At 43.7% G+C, this 23,924-nt stretch overlaps 1 protein-coding gene across 1 annotated transcript; it reads right to left on the bottom strand.

Annotated features, from left to right (window-relative positions):
* Positions 1-1,766: 1,766 nt before the first annotated feature.
* On the bottom strand, positions 1,767-21,186 carry LRRC25 (leucine rich repeat containing 25). Its single transcript, XM_081960010.1, has 4 exons — positions 21,094-21,186; positions 16,493-17,329; positions 2,159-3,520; positions 1,767-2,015 (listed from the first exon to the last, which is right to left on the bottom strand). Exons 2-3 carry the CDS (start codon positions 17,326-17,328, stop codon positions 3,379-3,381), a joined length of 978 nt encoding a protein of 325 aa, XP_081816136.1. The 5' UTR covers position 17,329; positions 21,094-21,186; the 3' UTR covers positions 1,767-2,015; positions 2,159-3,378.
* Positions 21,187-23,924: the final 2,738 nt, after the last annotated feature.

The following is a 23,924-nucleotide window of genomic DNA, read 5'->3' as shown; positions in this document are numbered from 1 at the left end:
TGCAAACACCCAAATAGGACTTTAGTAGCCCTCCCTTTTCTTTACTTCTTGGTGATTTGCCATCTTTGTTGACCACCTGGCCAACTGCTCCTTTGGGATTTTTAAGTTATTTGTGTCAACCATAACGTTCTTGGGCAATTTAACAACTGTGAATTTCAGCCGCCCAGACACTATTACAGTCAAATGAGGTAACCCTTGGGTAACCCTTTCCTGTTGACATAGCATCGGTGAAAGGTAAAGCAAGAGAAAACATTTGCCATGCAGTCTTCATACCACTTTTGGTATGCCAGCTATTTGTTCCAGTGTAGAGCTAGCTCATTCCCCCAAAATAAAACCTTGTTACCTCTCCTTTTATAAATCAAGTTGGTAGTGATGAAATCATCTGAAGTCTGCTACTGGTTTGGTGAGTCTGCTACTGAGCATGCGCACCTGAGGCGCACAGGCAAAGCACTAAAAAAAAAGAACATTTTCAAGCCTTCCAAGTCTGCAAAGGTAAGTAGAACAGCAAGGGGGTGGAATCCGCTGTGCTACACGATTAAGATTCGCTAGAAATCAGGAAATCAGATGGTTCTAGCTAATATAAATCGCGCATCACAGCTGATCGTCACCCAGCTGATCGTCGGAAATACCAGTTTGGCCAAACAGGTAGCATTTTTTACTACCGGTTCGGGCGAACCAGTCCGAACCGGTAGCATTTCATCCCTGCTGTACAGTATTAGGGCTGGTGAAATTAAGGCAGTCCTTTATGGATGAGAATAAAATAGAGAATATATAATAACAGAGTTGGAATGGACCTTGGAGGTCTTCTAGTCCAGCCCCGTGCTCAACAGGAGACCCTATACCATTTCAGACAAATTGCTGTCCAGTCCCTTCTTAAAAACCTCCAATGTTTGAAGCACTCACAACTTCAGGAGGCAAGCTGTTCCACTGATTAATTGTTCTCACTGCCAGGAAATTTCTCCTTAATTCTAGATTGGAGAAGATTGAATCAGACAGTTTGATAATTCCCACCTGTTACTTGTTACTCTGTTCTCATGTGCTTTGGAGATATTGAACCCTGCAGCATACACTTACCTGAGAGTAGGCCCGATTAACCACAGACAGATTTATCTTTACATAAAACAACACACATACAGATAGCGCAGCCATTCTTTCTTCCTGATTCTGCCCTAAAAGGAGAGCAACACTGCCCCCTACAGATGAAGAAAGAAATTGGGGGGGGGGAGCTGACAGGTGTGGATTGGGAGGGAAATGATATGATGCATTATCAGGGAATGGTTTAAACAAAAACATTCATTATGATAAAATTAATTCTAGGAAAGGGTGGCAGTAGATTAGCTGATCTTGTAAATACTTCATTCTGATAAAGGGAGGAGAAAGGAGGTCATGAGCCATATAAGAAGAGTGTTTCACGATCTTCATATGCCACTGTTGTTCTAGTTAGATTTTTATCCTGCCTTTTATAAACACTATGTAACTTAAGGCAGTGAACACACTTAATGTTCCTCCTCCTATTTTCCCCACAGCAGCAACTAGGTGAGTGGGGTTAGGCTGAGAGACAGTGACTGGCCCAAGGTCACATCTAGCCGACATTCGTGCCTAAGAAGGGATTAGAACTCACCGTCTCCTGGCGATTGGGCCAAAGTCACCCAGCCGGCTTTCATGCCTAAGGCAGAACTAGAACTCCAGCCTCCTGGTTTCTAGGCCAGGACACTAAACCACAAACTGGATCCTCGTGGAAATGAAATACCATCACAAAATGGCCATTTATTCATTTATTATATTTGTTTGTTTATTTACATTTATTACAGTTCTATACTGCCCATCTACCCTAAATCACTCTGAACAGTTTACCACGACATCATAAAACAATTTAAACACATGGTTAAAAACACGGTTAAAAACCGAATTAAGAACAAGGTTAAAATTTACAAGTTCAAAGAGAAAATCAAAGTTTAAAGAATTCAAGGTTAACGGGGGGCGGGGGGGGAGTGTCCTCCAGCCATACCCCATCCCTAGGTCTACATCAGTGTTTCTCAAACTTGGCGACTTTAAGTCCTGTGGACTTCAACTCCTAGAATCCCCCAGCCAGCATAGCTGGCTGGGGAATTCTGGGAGTTGAAGTCCACAGGACTTAAAGTCGCCAAGTTTGAGAAACACTGGTCTACATCATCTTCTTAGACTCCCATCCTCATTGGCAGGGCCAGGTCTTAATACTCATCCGGAAAACCAGAAGTATTGGGGCTCCTCTTGCCTCTGGGGATTAACATGCCCCAAAGTGTGGGGCAACATCAGAGAAGGTCTCCTACCTCATAGGTAGCAAACATAGGTACCGTATTTTTTGGAGCAAAAGATGCACCTTTTCCCCCCCCTAAAAGAGGGTGAAAATTTGGGTGCGTTTTATATACCGAATGTAGCCCCACCCACCCACCAGCCCCCACCCTTTGGCTTCTACCTCCCAGCAATTTACCTCCTTGCAGCAAACGGGAAAAATAGGGCTTGCAGGGGTTGCAACAGGCTATGGCAATCCCTGCAGCCTGAAACAGCTGATGAGGGGGAGGCCCCTGCAGAAATTGAAAGTGAAACTTGCTGTTTGCTGCACTGTTTGCGGCAAATTGCTGGGAGGCAGAGGCAGATTTTTTTTTCTTGTGCTAATCAGGCTGTTTGCTGTTTGCTGAAAGGAGGGAAGTCAATAACTATCAATGCCTGTAGAATGTTCAAATTATTAGACTTACGTTTTTAAAGACTGCTTTATTATTGTCCTAGACAACTTAAAAAATGAAGAGCTTTTTAAAATAAATGCTTGATCTGAAGAGGCCCAGTGCTATTGTATCTTCTTTTAAATAGTAGAGAATAACTATACTTCCAGAAAGCCACATCAATTTTAACAGCATCTGTACAAGTATAGTCTGAAATGTAACACCACAGTGTATATCGTCTGTACTGTTTGCTGTTTGTTGCAAGGAGGCAAATTGCTGGGAGGCAGAGGCAGATTTCCACCCCCCCTTATTTTCATCCCCAAAAGCTAGGTGTGTCTTATACTTCAGAGCATCTTATACTCCGAAAAATATGGTAATCCAAAACAACAAAACAAATCTAATGAATATCAAGGTAAACAACAATGAGAAGATAACATAATGGTGCCTGAAGACAATCCATTCCACCACATCACCATAACCATGCTAAAGAAAGCCACAGTGATGGTCTTCACCCAATCTCTAGGTCGTATCTAGCTCTTCAGTGATTTACAAAATGCCAGCAAGTTGTGGCCATATGAGTTGGGATATGGTGTTCTGAAGAACGGGCATTGCAACAGGAAAGGCCCAGGAGATGTTTTGGGTCATCCTTGGTCATAGCAATGTTGATGAAGCCAAGCTATCACTGGTCTGGAACAATGTAGACATCATCTACTGCTTCCGGGACAGGCTTCTCACTATAGTTGTAATATAATTCCTGAGTATTGGCGTAGACGGGCTGATGGTCTTCAGAAGAACCTCTGTTCTCACCTTCCGATGGAGACCTGAGGGCCCCAAATCCCCCAAAGAAAAGAGATCATTATCATGCCTCCTCCCTATGGAATCATTTTGATCAGTGGTGGGTTTCAAAAAATTTTAGAACCTCTTCTGTTGGTGTGGCCTGCTCTGTGGGCGTGGCTTACTAGCCATGTGACCGGGTGGGGGTGGATTGCCGGCCATGTGACTGGGTGGGCATGGCCAACTTGTAAAATGTGGTGAAACTCACTTAACAACGCTCTTGCTTAGCAACCAAAATGTTGGCTCAGAAACTCTGGCATTTGAAGCCCGCAAGTCTGAAAGCTGTCAAGTTAGAAGACCCTTGCACCCCTAACCCTTTGGGGGAAAAAACCCCAGGGGTGTTCAGACTTGACAGCTTTAAGACTTGTGGACTTCAACTCCCAGAATTCCTCCTCTCGCTCTTCATCTTGATGATGTGCGGACAGGCGGGGGGAGGGAGCTGGAAGGTTAGAACTGGCAAAAACCCACTCCTGATTTTGATCCTCCTATCATTTTTGATCCAATACAGTATGTATTATTCTTTTAAATGGTTTATTTTCCTTTGGGGACCATTTTGAGGGCTTTTAAGGGAGCTGTTAGAATAGCAAATTTATTCATTATGCACCTGTAACTAAGCACAGGCTAGACAGAATAAAAACTGCAATTAATATTACAAACATAATACAAAGATGTTAAATCACGTTATGAAGTAAGGAGTCTTTAGAGTTGTGTAGAACTTTTGAGATGTGTGGACTTCAACTCCTAGAATTCCCCAGCCAGCTCGTTGAAAAACATTGGCCCTAGATCAAATGACTCATGATATAGAGAAATCAACTTCTTTACATTCAAATTAATGAGTAATGTTTAAAAACACCAGAACAGCCAAGAAAATGAAGCTCTCTGTGAAGCCATTAATATTTCAAATTAAAGAAAATTTGAACGTACAGTACCCACGCACGCACGCACGCACACCCACACACACAGAGCTGTGACAGTGCAGTGGTTAGAATGTAGTACTGCAGGCTACTTCTGTTGACTGCCCGCTGTCTGCAGTTTGACAGTTTGAATCTCAGCGGCTCAAGGTGGCCTCAGCCTTCCATCCTTCCGAGGTGGGTAAAATGAAGACCTTGATTCAGGGGTGGGTTCTGGCAGGCACTACTGCCGGTTCGCTCATGGGTGTGCACGCACGCATGCGCAGTACAATAAAAATTGTTCTGTACATGCACAGAAACAAAAAACAAGATGGCAGCCTGGAGAGCCGGTTCGGGGGCATGGCAGGCCTGGGTTGCTGCTGGTTCCAGCAACCCAGGCTGCCAAACCACTACCAGTTCAGCCGAACCAGTCCGAACTGGTAGGAACCCACCACTGCTCTGATTGTTGGGGGCAATAGGCTGACTCTGTAAACTGTTTAGATGGGGCTGTAAAGCACTGTGAAGCGCTATATAAGTCTGCTATCTATCTATCTATCTATCTATCTATCTATCTATCTATCTATCTATCTATCATCTACTATCTATCTCTATCTATCTATCTATCTATCTATCTATCTATCTATCTATCATCTATCCATTTATCTATCTATATCTATCTATTTTTGTATCTATATCTATCATCTATCTATCTATCTATCTATCTATCTATCTATCTATCTATCTATCTATCTATCTATCTAAGTATCTATCTATCATCTATCTATCTACCTATCATCTACTATCTATCTATCTATCTATCATCTCTCTCTCTCTCTCTCTCTCTCTATCTATCTATCTATCTATCTCTATCTATCTATCTATCTATCATCTATCCATTTATCTATCTATCTATTTTTCTATCTATATCTATCATCTATCTATCTATCTATCATCTATCTATCTATCTATCTATCTATCTATCTATCTATCTATCTATCTATCTATCTATCTATCATCTATCATTAGCTAGTGGTCTTTTCGATGGATTCTCCCCATAAGCTTGGAAGATATACAGTATATTCCAACTTATCTCACCTTTAAGCTCCCTGCAGGACTAATTATTTTCCAAATTATCCTCCTTCCTCTGCTAACGACAAGAAATGCAATTTTATCCCATTTTGAGGCTTGCTATCTGCAATTCATCATGGAGAGATGTTTCACACACTTCCCAAAAAGTGGAAAGGTGCTTCACCCTCATTTAAAAATAATGGAGAGAGACATATGTTCAGAAAGCATTATGGTGTTGGTAGAAATCTAATTATTTCTTTATGTGTATATGGATTCCTTGGTTTCTGCTTGTATTTGAATAGGTGTTTCAGGATTTGCAACAATTATTATTTATTAAATTTCTAATGTCGCCGACACAGCGACTTTCAGTGGCTTATAATATAATAAAAATGTAAGCTTTTCCATAAAGCTTTAAAAAATTTGGCTATGCACCCAAATCTGGGGCGCTACATGCACTAAGGGCCCCACCTCCTGGCTATATCATTAACAGGCCAGACGCCTCGCTTTGTATATATTTCAAATTACAAGTTTTAATGTTTTTACTGTTTTAAATGTTTTTTTACTGTTTTTATTGCTTTAAGACGTTTGTAAGATTTTAGTTGTAATACATGTTTTGAATTAAGAGCCGCCCAGAGTAGTTTTGCTGAAATGGGTGGCTCAAGAAGTCAAACAAACAAACAAATACTAAAAAAATTAAAAAATAGAAAAAAAATTGAATAGAAAAGTTAAAAACCAAGATGTTGAGCAGCCTGGAGATCTTCTCTACCTGGTTGGCTACCCCCAACGTAGCAGTCCTCTGCTGAGGTCCCAGGTGAAGTAGCACAGCCAAAGGTTTTCTCCTGGACCAATGCAGCCAAAATTATTTGGCCGAAATAGGCTCTTTCCACTGAAACAAGTGGAGCGGGCTACTCCCATCACAATCACACTTAACAACCATTTGAGCATTCCCATGGTCACACGATCAAAATTCGGACTGTTGGCAACTGGTTTTATACTTACGACGGTTGCAGTGTCCTGGGGTTACGTGACCCCCTTTTGCGACCTTCTGATAAGAAAAGTGAACAGGGAAGCCAGATTCATTTAACAACTGTGCTATTCATTTAACAGCCGCAGTGATTCACTTAACGGCAGCGGCAAGAAAGATGGGAAAGATTTGCAAAAGGGGGCAAAGCTCACTTCACAGCTATCTTGCTTGGCCACAAAAAAAATTGGGCTCAATTTTGATCGTAAACTGAGGATAACCTGTAATGGCCACCCATTATATTGATTGGGGAAGCTGGCCCTAATGATCCAGGGTTGAAAATAGCAGCTTGAAAATTCTCTGTGGTGGACTATTTTAAGCACAATTGAAGAAGCACATTTCTGCCCAGGAAGTTGCTGCTGGGAACAAGGCGTAGAGTTTCACTGGGGACTTTCTCCATTCCTTTTCCTGGCTATTACTCAAAGCAGAGAGAGAGAAAAGGTGGGGGTGGGGTAGGAAGAGAAAAGTGGGGGGGGGGAGAGCTTGCCCAACCGGAAATTAGTTAAGAGAAAAAGCTGAGAAACACATGACCAGTGGATGCTGCCACAGCTCAATGACTCTTCAAAAAAGCTTTGCAAAGCTAATGTTTGCGGTGGGCATTTCTAACTGTAATGGGCTGTGAGGAGAACCCTGGGAGACAGGAGGAAGAGCTGCAGCCAAGTCAATTGTAAGATTTGAGTCAATTGTCAGGCTTGGGTCAATCGAGACTCTGGAAACAGTTCAGAGGATGGCAACAAAAATAATTAGGGGCCTAGAAGCTAAAAAATAACAAAGCACGATTGCAGGAAATGGGTATGCCTAGACTAGTGAAAAGAAGGACCAGGGGTGACATGGTATCCGTCTTCCAATACTTGAAGGGCTGTCCCAGGGAAGAAGGGAACAGCCTATTCTTCAAAGCACCAGAAGGCAAGGCAAGAAACAATGGGTGGAAACTAACCAAGGAGAGAAGCAGCCCAGAACTAAGGAGAACATTCCTAATGGTGAGAACAATAAACCAGTGGGACAGCTTGCCTCCAGATGTTGTGGGTGCCTCATCATTGGAGGCTTTTAAGAAGAGACTGGGTAGTCATTTATCAGAAACAGTATAGGTCTCCTGTGAGAGCAAGGGATTGGACTAGATGACTTCCAAGGTCCCTCCCAACTCTGTTACTGTTACAGACAGTAATGGGATCCTGCTGCTTTAACAACCGGTTCAGTGATCGCGTGCTTCGCATGATCCCATGCGCTCCATGAGCTCCATGCACGTGCGCAGTTTTAACAAAACGTACCTTCCATGTTACTTCTGGGGAGTAACACAGCTGAGGCACGGCGATCTGGTCTGCGGGCCCACCTGATCATCGGGGCCAGGGGTGGGTTCCTGCCAGTTCTAACCTCTTCTATAGAAGAGGTTCCACAAATCTACAGTGCCGTTTAGAACCAGTTCCAGCTCCCTCCCCCCCGCCCGTCTGCACATCATCAAGATGAAGAGCGAGAGGAGGAATTCTGGGAGTTGAAGTCTCCCAGGCTTAAAGTTACCAAGGTTGGAGACCCCTGGTCTAGGCAGGGTCTCCTGCTTGAGGAGTGGGTTGGACTAGAAGACCTCTAAGGTCTCTTCCAGCTTTATTCTGATTGATTGATTGATTAACTTACGATCATTCATATAGCCATTCGGCCATTAATTTAAAGTTACAAAGTTCTTGACTTGCAATTATTCGTTTAATGACCGTTCAAAATTACAATGGCATTGAACTTATGACCTTTTCACCCTAATAACCATTTCAGCATCTCCATGGTCACGTGATCAAAATCCAGACCCTTGGCAACTGGCATGTGTTTATGACAGTCCTGAGGTCATGTGATCGCCATTTGTGACCTTCATAGCTGACTTCCAACAAGCAAAATCAAGGAGGAGAAGCCAGATTTGCTTAATGATAAAATAATTCACTTAGCAACTGCAATAATTTACTTAACAACGGTGGCAAGGAAGGTCATAAAACGGGGCAAAAAACCCCTCACTTAATAATTGTCTTGCTTAGCAATGGAAATCCGTGGCTCAATTGTGGTCATAAGTTGAGGACTATCTGTAACTTATGACCAGCCCTTGCACTTAACAATGGTTGCAGCGTTCCCGTAGCCACCCGGGGTCATACCACTGCAATTCACAATCTTCCCAGACAGCTTCCAACGAAACAAAGTCAGTGGGGAAAGCAGGATTCACTTAATGACTGTGACAAAGAAGGTCATAAAAGTGGGCATGGACCTGTGCTAATTCACTTAACAACCACGTAACTTAGCGACAAAATTTCAGGTCTCATCTGCGGTCATAAGTCGAGGACTTCCTGTAATATTATGCGGTACAATTTTGCAAGTGGTCTTCCCCTGCAGTAAATGCTACCTTTTTCTCAGGGAGCCTGGCAACTTAATTTGAGTTTGTCAACTTTGTCTAGACACATTTTTGAGCTGACTTGATTGTTGGCAGTTGTGGAAGGCTTTACTGTTGACGTTGTAGCTTCCTCTCACACACAGACATTTCCATCTCTCTAAAGCTCGCTGGCTGTTTATACTTAGAGTAGCCTCAAAGGAAGGGGGTCCCCCCTCTTGTTGTTTTTCGAGATTTAATGGAAACCCTGGAGAAATTAGGTTGCAGTCAACAGAGAGGCCAAACACACAGACCAATTTAAAAAAAAAGATACTACAAACTTGAGTATCTTAAAGGAAATTCTCCTCTCCCATCCCTACCCCCCATCTTAGGAAATGTTGAAAATAAATTTTCTTTCAGCCTGCTAAGAACGTGGACTTCTAGGGAAAGGGTGGAAGATATGCAGCACAACTTCAAGAGGGCTCCTTCCAGATGGATCTCTTTATTTTAGAAATAAATGGCATCACACAGCCGCTCTGCTTAGAACTTCCACTGATCCTTACAACCCAAATGTGTCCAAGGATGTTTGTGCAAATGTCTGTGCGTATTTAGCAGGGGTGGGCTGCTGGGGGTTTGCATGGGTTCGGGCGATCCTCTAGCTAGGATTGTGCCCAGTTCGGCGAATCCCCAAATGCCACCCCTGGCTGGCCACGCCCACCCCTCCCCTCCCAGGAGTTTCCACGCAGCCCATTCATCATACTAGGTATGCGCAGGGCCCGCACGGAGGCTTGGCGGGGGGGGGGGGGGACAGGCCTACCAGAGATTCCAGAAAAAGGCCTGTTTCTGGCCTCCGGAGGGCCTTCGGAGCCCGGGGAAAGTTTTCGCCCTCCCGGAGGATCGAAAAAAGCCTCCGGAGCCTGGGGAGGGTGAAAAATGCCCTCCCCCCTGCTGTAGTGCAAGAGGCCGACTAGGGCACGCCCACCATTGCCATGCCCACCCAGCAACGGGGCAGCGAACCCATTGCTGCAATTTTTGAAGCCCACTCTTATATGTATGTACCGTATTTTTCGGAATATAAGATGTACCTTTTCCCCTCAAAACAGAGGCTGAAAATCTGGGTGCGTCTTATACACTGAATATAGCATTTTTGGCCTCCTGAAACCCCGCCCCCTTTGCAAAAATGGCCGTGCATTGGCTTTAGGAGGCTTCCAGAGTGTTCCTGGGGGCTGGGGAGGGCAAAAATGAGCGAAAAGCAGGCCATTTCCCCCCCCAGCCCCCGGGAGCACTCTATAATTCTCCTAAAGGCTATGCATGACCTTTGTTTGACAAAAAACGGGAGGTCTGCAATGCAAAAACTTTTTTTTTTAAATTGCCTCTTCAAAATCTTGGTGCGTCTTATACTCCAAAAAATACGGTATGTATGTATGTGTGTGTGTCAAATACTGTCGTCTACATGATGACCACATCTGGACAACCAAAGTCTTGTCCTTTTTAATGTGTTTTGGGACCGCCATCTTAATTTAACTTCCCCAGAAATTCTCAAACATTGCATTACCACAAGTCTCTAAAACGATTCATGAAATTGTGTAACTCGGCCATTTATACAACAAATGACTTCATTGCAGCTAGGGTGTGTCCACAAATCAATACACTCTTATGTGAGTCTTTGAGATGTAATGAACTTGGGTTATTAGATGTAATGAACTTTGCTTATTACATTTACTTCAATAATTACATTTTAATCTATGCATCCCCAGAGATTTCACGTTTGTACAGCAGCCCATCACAAACTTGTATAAGTAATGGTTGTTTTGCCTATGTATCCTGATCAGCCTTTCAAAATAAAAGACTGCATTCCCCTCTAAATTGCTTGTAATCACTTAGAAAGTCACATGCCCCATAACTCTATTGAGCTGTCCATCTATGTACCTACAGCCTTCTTAGGAATAGATAAAGATAAAGGTTCCCCTCGCACATATGTGCTTGTCGTTCCCGACTCTAGGGGGCGCTGCTCATCTCCGTTTCAAAGCTGAAGAGCCAGCGCTGTCCGAAGACATCTTCGTGATCATGTGGCCGGCATGACTAAACACCGAAGGCGGCCAGTACACTGTTACCTTCCCACCAAAGGTGGTCTCTATTTTTTCTACTTGCATTTTTTACATTTTAACCAATTTCATTGTATTTATTTTGTACAATGACAATAAAGACTATACTGTACATGCTTTCGAACTGCCAGGTTAGCAGAAGCTGGAGACAAGCAACGGGAGCTCACTCCGTTACGCGGCGCTAAGGATTCGAACCGCCAAACTGCCGACCTTTCTGATCGACAAGCTCAGCGTCTTAGCCACTGAGCCACTGCGTCCCTCTCTTAGGAATAGTGTGTTTATCTAATATTATACATAACTTTGATATTGTGATAGATATAAAGTTTTATGCAAAACGACCTAAATGGCAGAAGCAGCAAAGGAGTGCATAGCCAGATCCTTTCCATCTCTATCCTCAGCCCAAGACCATATCCGCAATTCCCACCCACCCACCCTCTTTCTTCTGGGATTTCATTCTCTTGTTCATCCTGCAGTCTAGACCCAGGAAAACAGGGCTTTCGTTCCTGTTGCTGTTAAGTTGAAGCATTTCTATATTCTTTAGTAGGAGAGGAAAACTAGAGGCCTGCCAGCTGTTGCTGAACTACAGTTCCCAGAAGCCCTAAGAAGACTGAGGTAAATTGGGACCTGGGTTCATAAAACATCCTACATTAGACTAACATGGGGTATTTGGTAGGTTGTGGGTCTATAAACTGGGTGATCTGCCAGGGCCCAAGCAATCCTAAGGTGTAGCATGAACCAACCCATCATGTTTAGCCATAATATAACATACTTCTTTGGGCAAACATGCCACAAGGTTGCAGTATGGCAGGGGTCTTCAACCTTGGCAACTTTAAGCCTGGCGGACTTCAACTCCCAGAATTCCCCAGCCAGCAAAGCAAAGCTGGCTGGGGAATTCTGGGAGTTGAAGTCCGCCAGGTTTAAAATTGACAAGGTTGGAGACCCCCTGCAGTCTGGTGTTAAAGTAATTCAGTTTGAGAATGTAATGTGTTGTGTGAAACCAGCCCTGGAGGATCATGCGTTTCCAAACCTGGTCCTTGCCCCTTCCCTCCTATTCTAGCAGAAGCTACAGATGAATTTCTCTTTCAGTTCCTTCATCCTTAAGCCGGTTGTTCTACTGTCTGTTCTTTTATGACTTTTTATTGGGCTCTTCATTTTGATTTCGGTTTTTAATTTGATTGACCTCACTGGAGTAAAACAAACCCAGAGAAGGAAAAAAACAACAAGATGTGTTTATACATCCTCTTTTGCCTTGCTGTATCTCTTAACTCAATTAATCTCATTCAGATTATGTTTACGGGTATTTGGAAATTTTCGGGAAATTGACCAATCTCTCAACCAGAAGAGGAAGGAGGCTTTTGTATTAGAGAAGACTATGTGAAAGCCAGTTAGATGGGGTTACCAGCTAATATATCCTTCAGATATTTTGGATTACAAATCCCACAACCCACTGCCACAGGACAAACTAACTGGATCTGATTAGGATTCACATCCTGTAGGAAGTTAGCCCCCCCCCTAGAAAAATGAAATATTTTAGGAAATATTAAAAGGGCAGAATATTTCTTCTAAAAGGGAGGCAGAAACTCATCCCCCCACCACCACCTTTGTCAATGGGCCTGAGCCAGTCTATTCTACATAACAAAGATCTACCCCCTTCAGGCAGAGCCATAATAGGAACCCCAAAGCCCTTTCATTACATCATCACCCAGCAAGAGTCAACCAAGCTTGGGACTCAGGACAGCCTACCGAGTTGGCCCTGCATGGCCCCATGGGAGTCTGACAACCAATCAGAATAACAAGCTCAAATTCAAAATCCCAGAGAGGGCATAAAACAGAGGCACTCTCAGCATCTCTTCCCTTTTTTCCTTCGCCCAAGATCTTGAAGCATGTGGTCCTGTCCACCATTAAAGCCATCTTTCCAAGCAGCCACCATGTTTCCAGTGTCTTTCCCCCCACTTGGAACTGAACCCCGGATGGATATTTCTTCCAATCCAAAACATAAAAGGCCCCAATTGTGGGGGCCGTAAGATGAGGACTATCTATAACTGCATCTTGACCATTATTTGTGCATCAATAAGATGCAAAACACACACAAAAAATGATGATGCAGTTATATGTATCATCAAATTACCACCCCCTTTTTGTAGTGTTTTATCTATGCACCCATAGGGAATATTAGGAAAAACAGAATTGCAAATTAACTGAAAAAAATGGAGCAAACGATAGTGTACACAATCTATTTCTGAAATGAAAATTCAAACTTCCCTTATGTAAACAGGAATTCAGAAAGGGGGAAGTTCAGGTTAAAAAGATACTTCAAGATGTGCCTTGATGAAAAGCAATTTAAAATAAAACAAAACCACCCACCACACAACCCCATCTATTCTTCATGCTGTTTACAAATTTCAAACCAGAATGATTTCGTTTATGCTGAAGTCGCAATGCACAAATCAAGCAACAGTTGTATATGACCCAGAATCGTAGATAGCTGCAGATTATATGACCAAAAGGGCATCGCTCTGGATCACTCAGAACCAGGGGTGGGTTTCTGCCAGTTCTAACCTCTTCTATAGAAGAGGTTCCACAAATCTACAGTGCCGTTTAGAACCGGTTCCAGCTCCCTCCCCCCGCCTGTCCGCACATCATCAAGATGAAGACCCAGAGGAGGAATTCTGGGAGTTGAAGTCCGCAAGTCTTAAAGCTGTCAAGTTTGAACACCCCTGGGTTTTTTTTCTAAAGGGTTAGGGGTGCAAGGGTCTTGTAACTTGACAGCTTTAAGACTTGCATGCTTCAATGCCAGAGTTCCTGAGCCAACATGTTGGTTGCTAAGCAAGAGCGTTTTAAGTGAGTTTCACCACATGTTACAAGTTGGCCACGCCCACCCAGTCACATGATTGCCAAGCCACACCCACCCAGTCACATGGCTGGCAAGCCACTCCCACAAAGCAGGCCAAACCTACAGAAGAGGTTCTAAAAAATTTTAAAGCCCACCACTGCTCAGAACATAACAAAAGAGAAGTTCAATTCCAGTTCTCAGACAGACAGGGAACTGATGCTGCTTTTAACAGAGTCTTTTCTTTTTCTTTTAATTTTTTTAACATTCTGGGAGCAGCTGATTGGACCAAGAGGCTGCTGTAGAAGTCCCCTTTTATTTCTTCTATACAACTGGAATGAGCTGTGAAAACGAAGTTGCGTGCTTTTGACTCTTAAGAAGGGGTCACTAGGGGTGTTTTGGATCTCTACGTTTGTTTAGGGGGAAGATAGATAGGTTTAATGCAGAGCTTTTCAATTTTGGCAGCTTTAAGCTAGCTGGGGAATTCTGGGAGTTGAAGTCCACACGTCTTAACATGGCCAAGTTTAAAAAAAAACAAAAACCCGTTGGTTTAAAGTTCTCTAACTTATTTTTCTCCTAAAAATGCAATTTGTCCTGCTTAAATTGGGTACATATTGCTTTGTGAGATGAAATGCATTTTCACCCTTCTGAAAGAACACTTATTGTTTTAGAGAAGGGGTGTCAAACTCAATTTCACCGAGAGCCACGTATGGGCTGTGTTTGACCTCGGGGGAGGGGGGGCAGCTTGATATCATTCGTGTCAGGGGCACCTGTGGTGGCCAAGTGCTAAGGCAGGACTTCCCTCAGATCCTCTCTCCCTCATTATAATCTTCCTTCCTTCCTTCCTTCCTTCCTTCCTTCCTTCCTTCCTTCCTTCCTTCCTTCCTTCCTCTCTTCCCATCGTTCCATCTTTTTCTTTGTCTTTCCTCTTTCCCTTCCTGTCCCTTCTTGGATGCTCAAATACAAAAGGGGAAACATTTCTCCTTCTGTTTTGTTTCTAACCCTCTGCCAGCAAAAAGCAACAGCGCCTTCTTTCCAGCAAAAACAAAGCCTGGGAAGGCCGCGCGAGCTCCATTTACACTGGCGGAGGCACGCCTTCCAGCCCTTCCCTATTCCCAGGGTGGCCCCACTGGTCAGATCTAAGCACCCCGTGGGCCAGATCCGGCCCGCGGGTCTTGAGCTTGATGCCCCTGTTTGAGAGCCTAATAGGTGCAGAACGGATGCTGAAAATATTCAAACAGTGAAGAATTTGGCAGCTTCTTTGGTTTTTTTTGGGGGGGGGGGAAACATATTAGGCCGATGTAAGTGCTACTAAGCCACAGGCTTTCTTCCTTATCAGCTGAGCCAGGGAAATAGGTATGCATTTGTGTTACAACCCCTGGTATGCCCAAATATGGGAGGGAGCTCACTACTCCCCCTTTCTGTCCTTCGGCTCATTACAGAAAACCATCCAGGCAGAAAACCATATTTTTATTTTTAATGTTGCCTTTTATATTTGTGTTGTATTTAGTTATTTATTTATTTAGCAGCACAAATACAACATATATATAGGTTCAAATCCCAGTAAGGGTATGGCTAGCTGATGAGAGCTAAATAGCTTGAAATAGATCTATACTAGTCTCTCTTTATTTATTTATCAGCACAAATACAACACAAATATAAAAAGGCAACATTAAAAATAAAAATATGGTTTTCTGCCTGGATGGTTTTCTGTAATGAGCCGAAGGACAGAAAGGGGGAGTAGTGAGCTCCCTCCCATATTTGGGCATACCAGGGGTTGTAGCACAAATACATACCTATTTCCCTGGCTCAGCTGATAAGGAGGAGAGCCTGTGGCTTAGTGGCTAAGACTCCTGCCTAATATGTAATACAGCCCAGGTTCAAATCCCAGTAAGGGTATGGCTAGCTGATGAGAGCTAAATAGCTTGAAATAGATCTATACTAGTCTCTCTTTATTTATTTATCAGCACAAATACAACACAAATATAAAAAGGCAACATTAAAAATAAAAATATGGTTTTCTGCCTGGATGGTTTTCTGTAATGAGCCGAAGGACAGAAAGGGTGAGTAGTGAGCTCCCTCCCATATTTGGGCATACCAGGGGTTGTAACACACATACATACATACATACATACATACATACATACATACATATATTATTTATTTATTTATTTATTTATATTTATATGCCACTCAAGAGAATTCTTCATTACCCAACGCAGCCTAGGCATGCCAAAAAGTTGGACATACGTACTTGCTCTCAACTATTCTGCTCCAAATTCCCCTTGATGCCCTCCAGCGCTATTGTGCCTCCCTACATCTTGTTTTCTCCAGGGTAAACATATCCAACTCTTCCAACCATTTTTCATGTATTTGCTTTTTCCCCTTATCAGCTTGTTGTCCTTTGCCATGCTCTTATTTGTCAGCGTCCTTTCTAAAATTTAAGGCTAAACCTGGACACAATATTCTAGATATTCAGCCTGCCCAAGCCAGAATAGAGTAAATACATTGAAGCTGCTTAAGGCACCCACTTCACTCTTTAAAACTCTTAAAACCTGGCCCCAAATGGGCCGTGATGACCCTCCACCCACCTATTTGGAGGGCATCCCTTTGCAAGCACCATGCAAAGCGAAGAGGTTTTTTTTTTTTTTAGTTTGATGCTGATGTAATGTGCTTTCCCAAGACATGATGCCTCCTGATTGCTCACCTTTTGGCTTTGATCTGCTTCCGGTTCTGGTGGTTGGTGTGCCCGCTTTTCATTTTGCCCACTTTACCCTTGGATTGTTCATTCAGGATGTTCTCATAGTTTTTGTTGAACTCACTGTCCTGAAATGCATTCCTGGGCTGAGGTAAGTGGCTGATGTACCTCGATTGTCCAGAAGTGCCTTCAGATGTGCTGGAAGGTCGTTTTTCTTGGATGTTGGTGGCCCCTTTCTTCCTCCGGATCACTAAGAAAACCAGGACGGCCAACAGAAGCAGAATCAAAATTGGTACGATGATGCCAACATAGAGACCATACCCAGTGCTAGCAGAGCAGGTATTCTTGTAGTAATCCGTTACATTATCCAGTCTTCCCGAAGTGGAGCACTGGCATTGGGTCCCTTGGTCTGAGCAGTTGAGGCAATAATCCAAAATGCCAAAGGCCACCTTGCAGTCACAGTCCACACGGAGCTTTTTCAGGCAGTGATAGGACTTTTCAATGGATAGAGAGCTAAGTTGATTCTTCTCCAAACGCAGGACCTTCAGCTTGGGCGTTTTGTCAAAGAAGTCAGAAGGAAGTTTCTTTAGTTTATTATTGTGAAGAATCAACGATTCCAACTTTTTTGAAGACTCCAATTCTGATAACTCTGGGATGTTGTTCTTGGACAGATCCAACTCTATCACTTGTTTCCACATAGTGAAATTAACTTTGGGATAAGGATTCTGGATACTCAAATTCAGGCACGGTGTCTCATTGAAGTGGTTAAAAACGGTCCTGGGACATGCACCATCCACAAGGCATCCAAGGGGGAAAAACAGCAGAGTGGCGAGAAGTCCCCACATCCTACAGTACATAAAGGCAAATTGGAGGCATGTATGTGGCAAATGGATGAATCTGTCAATTCTAATCCATCCTAATTCCCATGTTTTACAAATCTGCTGTCTTAATTTCCTCTCTTTTTTCTCATTTATGCAATTCTGCTAAACCTGATGGTCTTTTACAAAAGTCAGCACCCTGATGTTGTTGTTTTTTGCCCAGCATCTCAAAATGTATGTATGTTAGTTTTGCAATTTTGTCTAATTTTTGCACATTTCCCTCCCCACACAAAATAATTTCCCAATATAATGCTCTTTTGGGTTATACTATATGAATTTTCACTCAATTTCTTTTTTTAAAAAAAAAGAGTGCCGCAATATTTATTAAAAAAACAGTATACACATTTTGAATGATATCTGAATGTCACTTCATGCTTTGGTTTTAAAAAATAAAAATAAAAATGAATTTGCATCTAAATCCTTCTAAATGTCTTTCCAACCTCAACGATAACATGGCAAAAAGGCTAGATCATTCTGTATCATGGTTTTGATTTGGCAGCCAAGGAGCCCTTCTCAATTTTCATTATTTTATTTGTTTGTAAGGACTCTTACAACAATTAAGCCAACTGTACGAGAGATCCTGTAACTGTATTCACATGGCACAATTGGTTGCAATGAGGAAGCTTTTCTAAGCCTTTTCCAGCTGAAGCTGCTTTTCCATGGATTATCATCATCATTATTTCTATGTGGTGAAAAATGCAGTGGGTAACACTATTTGTCAGGGCTCCAAATAGCAAAGGATTCCCAGATGTGCCAACACGACTCTCTTAATAAATTGGAACATTGAGGAATCCTTTGCCTCGGACTCTGATTTACTTTTGGATGCTATTTGGAACCCTGATATTATTATGTGCAGAATAGGAAGAGGCTTAATTCCACCCTTATGTGGCCATTTCTTGGCAGAAATACAAATTTAGATTTTTATATCACATCTGTAAGATTTGGAGTGCTAAAAATTCATGATTTAAGAAAATGGAATATGGGGAACCACACAGTGGCTAGTAAAGACTGTCCAAATGAATGAGACCAAAGGGCGATTAATCACATTTTCGTGCATTTCCAAAAATGGTCTGGCATATGATTGGCATTCAAAGATAAGATTGCCTGGAAATAAGGTGGATCAGGGGTGGGCTGCTGAGGGTTTGCACGGGTTCAGGCGATCCTCTAGCTAGCATTCTGCCCAGTTCGGCGAACCCCCAAATGTCACCCCTGGCTGGCCACGCCCATCCCACCCCGCTCCTCTGAGGACTCTCCACACTGCCCATTCATCATGCCAGGTAAGTGCAGGGCCTACACAGAGGCTCAGGGAGGGGGGAAATGGACCTACTGGAGGTTCTGGAAATCTGGAAATGGGCCTGTTTCCCGCCTCCGGAGGGCCTCTGGAGCCCAGGGGAAGCAGTTTTTGCTCTCCCAGAGGCTCAAGGAAAGCCTCTGTAGCCTGGGAAGGACGAATCCTGCCCCCGTGGTGCAGGAGGCCAACTAGACCATGCCCACCCAGCAACGGAGCAGCGAACCCGTTGCTGCAATTTTTGAAGCCCAAAAATTGGTGGATCCACATAGCTAACATGCTCGAAAAAAAGATCTAGATCAAGCCATTAAGCCCAACCCTCAGATTCCAATGAAAACCAATCAGATGTCTTTAGGAGGCCAATAAATAAAGGGAAAGGCAGTTGCTGTTGAATACAAAAACTCCATTTTGCTATTAATGTCAGGAAACAAATACTAGAACTTTGAAATGAAGTTTGCACCCTCAAGTCAATCTTGATTCCTGGCAATTATCTGGGCATATTCTTGCAGTTTTTGGCAGTAGTTTACTATTGCCTCCTTCCTGGGGCTGAGAGAGAGAGGGTCAGCCAGCTGCCTTTGCATCTTAGCCGGAACTACTCCACCCGACTCTCTTACTAAAACTTGATTAATCTAGATCATAATTGTAGAATCTTGAAAGTCACCTCTCCATCTTATACCAAAGAAAGTCAAGGCAAGGCAATCTGGAGTGTGTTTCTCACACTTTTCTTCATTCCTGGGCATTCATGTTTCACTAACAATTTTACCACTGACAAAGCCATCCCTGCTCACTTCTATAGTCATGTCCAAAAGACATACATTGGCCTCTCCTTCACTGTGAACCATCTAACATCACTTTTACTACTACTACTACTACTACTACTACTACTACTACTAATAATAATAATAATAATAATAATAATAATAATATATTTATTTCTTAGCCGCACCCTCTCCCGAAGGACTCGGGGCGGCGTACAACGAAACATACGAAATAAATATGTAAACAAAACAAACATATAACAAAGACATACACTGAAACATACACAAGGAGGAGGTCGATTGATAAAACATTGATAAAACTAATGAACAACTTATTTTGTTTACAGAAGCATTTAATTAATTTAATTTAATTTATTAGATTTCTAGACCACCCCCTCTCCCCGAAGGGACTCGGGGCGGTGTACAGGTATAAATTTAAAAAACCATACACACAATAGTATACATAGCTAAAATTAGATTAAATAGCTCCTGTACGAATTTATAAAAATTAAAAACTTCGACCATAAAACCAATCATAAAATTTTAAAAATAAAACTGAGGTGGGAAAGCTGGAATTAGGCCAGGTCGGCTAGCTGAAACAGGTGGGTTTTGAGTTTGTGCCTTCAGAAACAGAATGGAAAGGGTTACTGATCAAGGGGTTAGAGTTTAAGGGTCTAGGACTGTTCACCTCGTACCCTTCACCACCCCTTGTTGGCAACCCCCGGAGTGGAAACTCGACACGTAACACTTTCTCCCTCCCTCTCTCTCTTTCTCCCTTTCCTTCCTCCAATTGGCTGGCGGTGAACTGTCTCCTGAGCCCAAAAGGCCGGGGTGAGCAATATTTCACCAAATAGCCCGTGACAAAGGGCCTGGGACTGTAGAGGCTGGGTCCCATTGCCCAGGGCGAACAGCTAGGGTCCTTTCAGCGGAGGAGAAATGGTAGAAGTTAATGCCTGGGGTGGAACCCTGGGGGCAAATAAGGGGCGGCGAAGGGTATGAGGCGAACAGTCCCACTCTGGAGTCTAACCGTGAGACCAATACCAGAAAGATTCAAGTTCCTACCAAGCTACAACTATCACAGTTGACTAGTGTCAGTTAATACTTCTGTAAGACATGCTACCTCACAAATTTGTTGAAGGATAATATGGGGGAAGGGGGAAAGGAGGGAGGAATTAATTAAATAAGCTGCCTGGAATGTCCGTAATATCTGAACTCAGACCAGGAAGACACACCTTCAAATAATCCTCAGCCGTTGAAACTCACTGGGTACTTCTCTCACAATGCAGACTGGATGGTTGAGAGATGGTTTATACACATATGCAATCAACTTTATATCCTACTTTTTTTCTAAGACCTCAAGTTGATCCTGGTAGTTTTAACTTCATAACAATCCTACCAATTACAGCAGGTTGATCTGAGAGATGGTGAACGACCCTAAGTCACCTTTCATTAAGCTTGAAAGGTTGAGAGTGGAGTTGAATCTAATCCGGTGTAACTTTTAAAACTGCAACCCACCGGTTCTGGTGTTTTGCTTTCCCATTCTCTTCTATTGTACAGTAACTGCACTCCCATTCTGCCCCCAGTAGTTTATTCCAGCTGCTATCTGAGGAAGGCTTTTCAAGACACTGGCCCACAAGATATATGGGAGTTATTTATCCACCCACCCCAACGCTTCTCACACCATACCTTGAAGACTTCAAGAGGTCTTGTCAGCTTTGCTGTCTTGCGCTGTTGGCATTGCTTGTGAAGGGAAAAAAAAGGGAAGCAGCAAAAGTTCCTTCTTTCAAAAATCTGTGAAGGGTGGGAGGAAAGAAACGGAAGTGCTGGGGGGAAAAGCCCAGTTACTCAACCTCCTGAAAAGTCAGCACAGAGAAGTGTCTGCCATTGTCAAGGGGCTGAACTTAACATTTTGGGGTTTGGTCAAATCTTTGCAAACAAGTTCCCTAGAATATGAATTGGTCCTTTGGAAGTGAGCAGCTGTTGTGGCCCACCAGCGGCCAGCAGAGCTAGCAGCAGATTCGGACAGTGAGGAGGTTGGGGAGGAACATGGGCCAGTCCTGGAGTCTGGGGAAGGCTCTGAGGAGGGCTCTGTGTTGGAGGCAGAGAGGGGGACAGAGCTGTATGCCTGTTATCAGCTGCCTTCAGAGTCAGACATCAGTGAGGCAGATGAACAGCTGGAGCCTGTTCCCAGTGTGCGCATGTGCAGAATTGCCAGATGAAGGGAACAGCTAAAGAACAGGGGTCGATTTGGGAGTAAGGCCACAGGTGGATGATGAATGGCCCCTCCCAGAGGAAATAAAAGAGGAGAGAAAGGGGAGTGGAGTTTGCAGGAGACAATTAGTTCGCTTAATTGGTTCTTGATTCTCCGAGACTCCTTGCCAAGTTTTGCAGATATCAGCCTGTCAGCTCGCCAAGCCAGATAAGGTCTATGACTGTAAATCCGCCCTTGAAAGACTTTACTGGATGTGAATGAGCAGAATTCACAGTAAATTAATAAAAGGATTTTTTTTTCAGGACGAGGAGTTGCTTCATGCTCGTGGGAAGACTGGGTTAGAACAGCAGCTTCAGATCATAAACCAGGAAAAAACAAGAATGGAACCTTGAGAGATGAGAGGCCAGGATGCAGCCAAGACACACTGGGGGTGGGGGCCAAGATGCACTCAAATTTGGGTCAGTCCATTGTCAGGCCCAATCTACAGGAAGACTAACACCAAATATGTAGGGGGAAAACTGTATGATGCATGTAAGTCCCCCTCTCACTGTACCTGGGAATTTCCTCCTGCCAGTCAGCTGTTGGAGTGGTTACTGTTAAATACAGTTTTAGCTTTCTTCTAAAAGGGCATTAAACCCATCTGTCAAGGTTCCAACTAATGAACCCATCAATTCAGCAACTCTAAGCCTTCTTACTTTCTCAAAGAACTGTTTTATTGAGTGCCTCATTTCGGCACGATTGAAAACAAAACCAGCTCTGACTATTTCCCGTGCTTTCAGTATAATTAAAGAATGGATAATTCCCTCCCTCATTGTCACACGTCACATTGTCCAATTTGGTGTTCTGCTGTCTCATTGGCAGCCTCTTCCTGTCTCTGGCCAGCACCTGTTGGGATGACCTTGGTTCCCACGGGATAGTAGATTGTTTTGTCTGGTCTGCATTCCAGCCTGTCTGCCCTCCTATACTGTGCGGCAACCTGAGAAACAGAAAGATGTCTGCGACAGGCCCGATCCCTATTGAAGTTGACACCATCTTTGAAAATGTTATCAGCCTAATACATGTAGTTACCACTCCTTCTGTGACCATTTGAAGTGATGATGGTGCTGAACAAAAAGACTTACAGTTGGCCCTCAAAGTTGTGACCATCTCAGTGTCCCCATAGTTACACAGTAATTGCCATTTAGGCACTTGGTGGCTAAATCGCATTTACGACAGATTCAGCATCCCATGTGATTGCCATTTGTGACCTCACTGTCAGCTTCTGACAAGCAAAGTCAGTGGGGAAGCCTACAGGAAATCACAAGTCACGGTCATTGCCTGGCACTTAACAACTGTGCCCCATGCACTTAAAGACTGGAACTGGAACTGCCAGACTTGCCACTGCAAATTCACATGGTCATGTGAGTATTTTGTTTTATGACTGTGTCACTTAGCCAAGGAGTTTCCAGTCCCAATTAGGGTTGCTAACTGAGGGCAACCTGTAACGGAGAGGATGGTACAGTACAGTGGTGGTTTGTCAATTTTTTTACTACCGGTTCGGGCGCGCTCACGACACTGCACTGCATGTGCAGAAGTGTCCGGGCAGAGCCTCCTGCCGCTGATACTACCGGTTCGCCCGATCCGATCTAAACTGGGAGCAACCCACCTCTGGTACAATATTGCCATGAAGCAGGAATCTCTCTGCAGCTGCAATACACAACCTCTCGCCACACCTGTCACCTATTTTAAGCATGGCTTCCTGTTTTGTTTTTTTGGGGGGGGTTGCTGACCAAGCAAAAGTGGGAACTCTAAATGCTGTACAAGTGTTGTGTTGCTTCCATTTTTATTTCCTAGCATGCCTCAGAGCTTCACTTGAACAATGTGGAGATGGTTCCTCCTTCGTACTCAGCACCTGCTCCTGGGCTAAGCTTTTAAGCAGCAAGGGAGCACTTCTTCTAGGTAACTTCCCATTTTCCAGAAAATCTCTTCTTAAATGCCTCCAGTGATAAGAGCACCCACAGCGTTTGGAGGAAACCAGTTCCACTGTCAGGAAACTTCTCCTTAGTTCTAGGTCAGTGATGGCTAACTTTTTTTTTTGTTGCGTGCTAAAAGTGCATGCATACACACCCATAATGCAATGTGTGCGCAACCCTCTCCCATGCAGCCTGCCCTCCCACGCATGCGCAGATGACCTCCCTGCATGGGCCCGGCCCCATGTGCATGTACACGCAACCCCCCCATGCTTCTCCCGCCCGCCACACATGCACGTATGACCCCACCATCACATGCCCCCTGCTCATGCCCCCTGCCCTTCCGTACATGCATG

This window comes from Natrix helvetica (assembly GCF_964273705.1).
Source record: "Natrix helvetica genome assembly, chromosome: 1".
NCBI lineage: Eukaryota > Metazoa > Chordata > Lepidosauria > Squamata > Natricidae > Natrix > Natrix helvetica.
Note: the sequence above shows the minus strand (reverse complement) of the source record. Positions and strands in the feature narration are given on the sequence as shown.